A 2,688-nucleotide genomic window follows, 5' to 3' on the forward strand; every position below is an offset into this window, starting at 1 on the left:
TGAAACGGGAGCAAGAGGAACCAGAACCTCTGCAGATGAAACGGGAGCAAGAGGAACCAGAACCTCTGCAGATGAAACGGGAACAAGAGGAACCAGAACCTCTGCAGATAAAACTGGAGCAAGAGGAACCAGAACTTCAACATTTCAAAGAGGAAGAGAAGCAACTCTGCATCAGTCAGGATAAAGTACAGCTTGTGGTGAAACAGGAGACTGATGACATGTTGGTGAACAAACAGAAAGGCACAACTGAGACTTCAAACCAAAAAAAGCACAAGAAAGCTCACCTAAAACAAAAACTATATTCTTGTAAAATTTGTGACAAAACCTTTTCTCGAAATTATTCCTTGAAAACACATATGAAGACTCACACGGCTAAGAAACCTTTCACATGTTCCACCTGTGGAAAACATTACCNGGAGCAAGAGGAACCAGAACCTCTGCAGATAAAACTGGAGCAAGAGGAACCAGAACCTCTGCAGATAAAACTGGAGCAAGAGGAACCAGAACCTCAACAGTTCAAAGAGGAAGAGAAGCAACTCTGCATCAGTCAGGATAAAGTACAGCTTGTGCTGAAACAGGAGACTGATGACATGTTGGTGAACAAACAGAAAGGCACAACTGAGACTTCAAAACAAAAAAAGCACAAGAAAGCTCACCCAAAACAAAAACTATTTTCTTGTAAAATTTGTGACAAAACCTTTTCTCGAAATAATTCCTTGAAAACACATATGAAGACTCACACGGCTAAGAAACCTTTAACATGTTCCACCTGTGGAAAACATTACCCTCACAAGAGTCGTTTTATTGATCACATGAGAATTCATACAGGGGAAAAACCGTACACATGTGCAGCCTGTGGAAAAAGTTTCCATCGAATCAGCATTTTAAACGAACACATGAGAATTCACTCGGGTGAGAGGCCTTACACGTGCACAACCTGTGGAAAAAGTTTTGTCTCTAAATCTAATTTACTTGATCACATGACAATTCACACTGGTGAGAAGCCTTTCTCATGTGACAACTGTGGAAAATGTTTCCGTAGGAAATGTGACTTGGTTAGTCACATCAGAGTTCACACAGGTGGGAAGACTTTCTCATGTGAAACCTGTGGAAAAATTTTTCAGAGGAAATCTGACATGGTTAGGCATACCAGAGTTCACACAGGTGGGAAGCCTTTCTCATGTGAAACCTGTGGAAAAAGTTTCCAGAGGAATCCTGAGTTGATTGGGCATATCAGAGTTCACACAGGTGAGAAGCCTTTCTTATGTGAAACCTGTGGTAAAAGTTTCACTCAAAAAAGCAATTTAACTTCTCACATCAGAACTCACACATGTGAGAAGTAGCGGTGCACTGATTTATCAGCCAGCCGATTAATCTATGTTGATTTCCTTAATTTTGGGACATCAGCTGATTCTTGCATGTGAAGCTGATCTGATTCCCCAATTTTATTGACCTCAGTCACTGCTCTCTTCTGCTCTCCATTGAGAGGTGTGACTATTAGAGCACCCCAAAGCAAAAACTGCAATCGGTGCACCCTTAGTGACAAAGAGGAAAATGTTTTGTGGAGATCCAGTTTACTTCATCACAAGAAGATTCACACGGGTTAGAAACCTTTCTGTTGTAGGTTCTGTAGAAAAAGTTTCGCTCAAAAGAAATGTAGCAGTTCACATGAGAACTCACAGGTTTGATGGCACAATGTGAACCTCAAGTAAGATTCTTAGTAACCTGCTGATTGGAAGTGGAGTAATTGCAGGTTTGACTGCTTTCAGATTTAGACTTTTAAAATTTTGGAGTCTATTGTGTGTTTATCATTTGTAATTATTTATTTTATTTCAATGATTTGGGGAAATGGATGTATTTATTTGACTTGGTTTTAATGCTTAGAAAACGTATTGATGATGTGGATTGAATTTTAGATAGAAAAATTATTTAAACTTTTAATATAATTTTTAGGTAATAAATTATTATACTGATGATACTGATGGTCTTTTTCTTTTTTCTGTTTAGTAGAAAACATTAAATCGGGAAAACGTTTATATATACAGCAGCAGAGCCCATCTCTTCCTCCTTAACATTGCATGAATTCATTAAGGTAAAATTGTGAAGGTTAAATAAATCTACCTCTAAATTTTAACAAAAGGCAGTTAATCAGTATAATTTATTCGGTCCCCCTTTTGGCCCCCGTCTAGAACCGCCCCTGGGCTGCAGGTCTGTGCCTGGTACATTTTTGGTTGGCATGTTTTTTCTTCATTAATAGAAAGTCAGATTATCCAAACTGGTAAACGAAGTTAATAAAATAATGGTGAAATCATACATTAAATGACCGCTTAACAATGTAGTCATAAAATATTTCAACATTTCAAAATAAAACGTATAGAAAGCCCTCAAACCTTTTAAAGTAGGAAATATTTATGTATTTACTGTTAATCTATTAGTATGATTTGTTTTTTAAATCACCATTTGTATTATTTTGGCTGATACTATTATACAATAAGCAGATAATTAAACCAGAACAGTCTACTAAAACCACAATAAGAAACTTAATCATGGCTAAATGTTCTGTACCATATCAGCCTCAGGAGATGACTGAGGGATGAAGAGACTCTGATGTCTGGTTCTTTAGGTTCTGATGGGTCAGTTCCTCTCCTGGTCCATTCTGTCTGATATAACAGCAGCACACTGATTAAC

The 2,688-nt window shown here is 37.7% G+C and overlaps 1 protein-coding gene across 1 annotated transcript; it reads left to right on the plus strand.

The window, feature by feature from the left end:
* Positions 1 to 456: 456 nt before the first annotated feature.
* Positions 457 to 1,978, plus strand: LOC103131575 (gastrula zinc finger protein XlCGF8.2DB-like; the record flags this gene model as incomplete). The annotated part of the gene is made up of 1 exon (XM_007543248.2): positions 457 to 1,978. A coding segment is annotated over one exon (887 nt), but the record flags the coding sequence as incomplete, so codon positions are not given.
* Between the last annotated feature and the right edge of the window lie 710 nt (positions 1,979 to 2,688).

This window comes from Poecilia formosa, unplaced genomic scaffold (assembly GCF_000485575.1).
Source record: "Poecilia formosa unplaced genomic scaffold, Poecilia_formosa-5.1.2 Scaffold789, whole genome shotgun sequence".
Classification (NCBI taxonomy): domain Eukaryota; kingdom Metazoa; phylum Chordata; class Actinopteri; order Cyprinodontiformes; family Poeciliidae; genus Poecilia; species Poecilia formosa.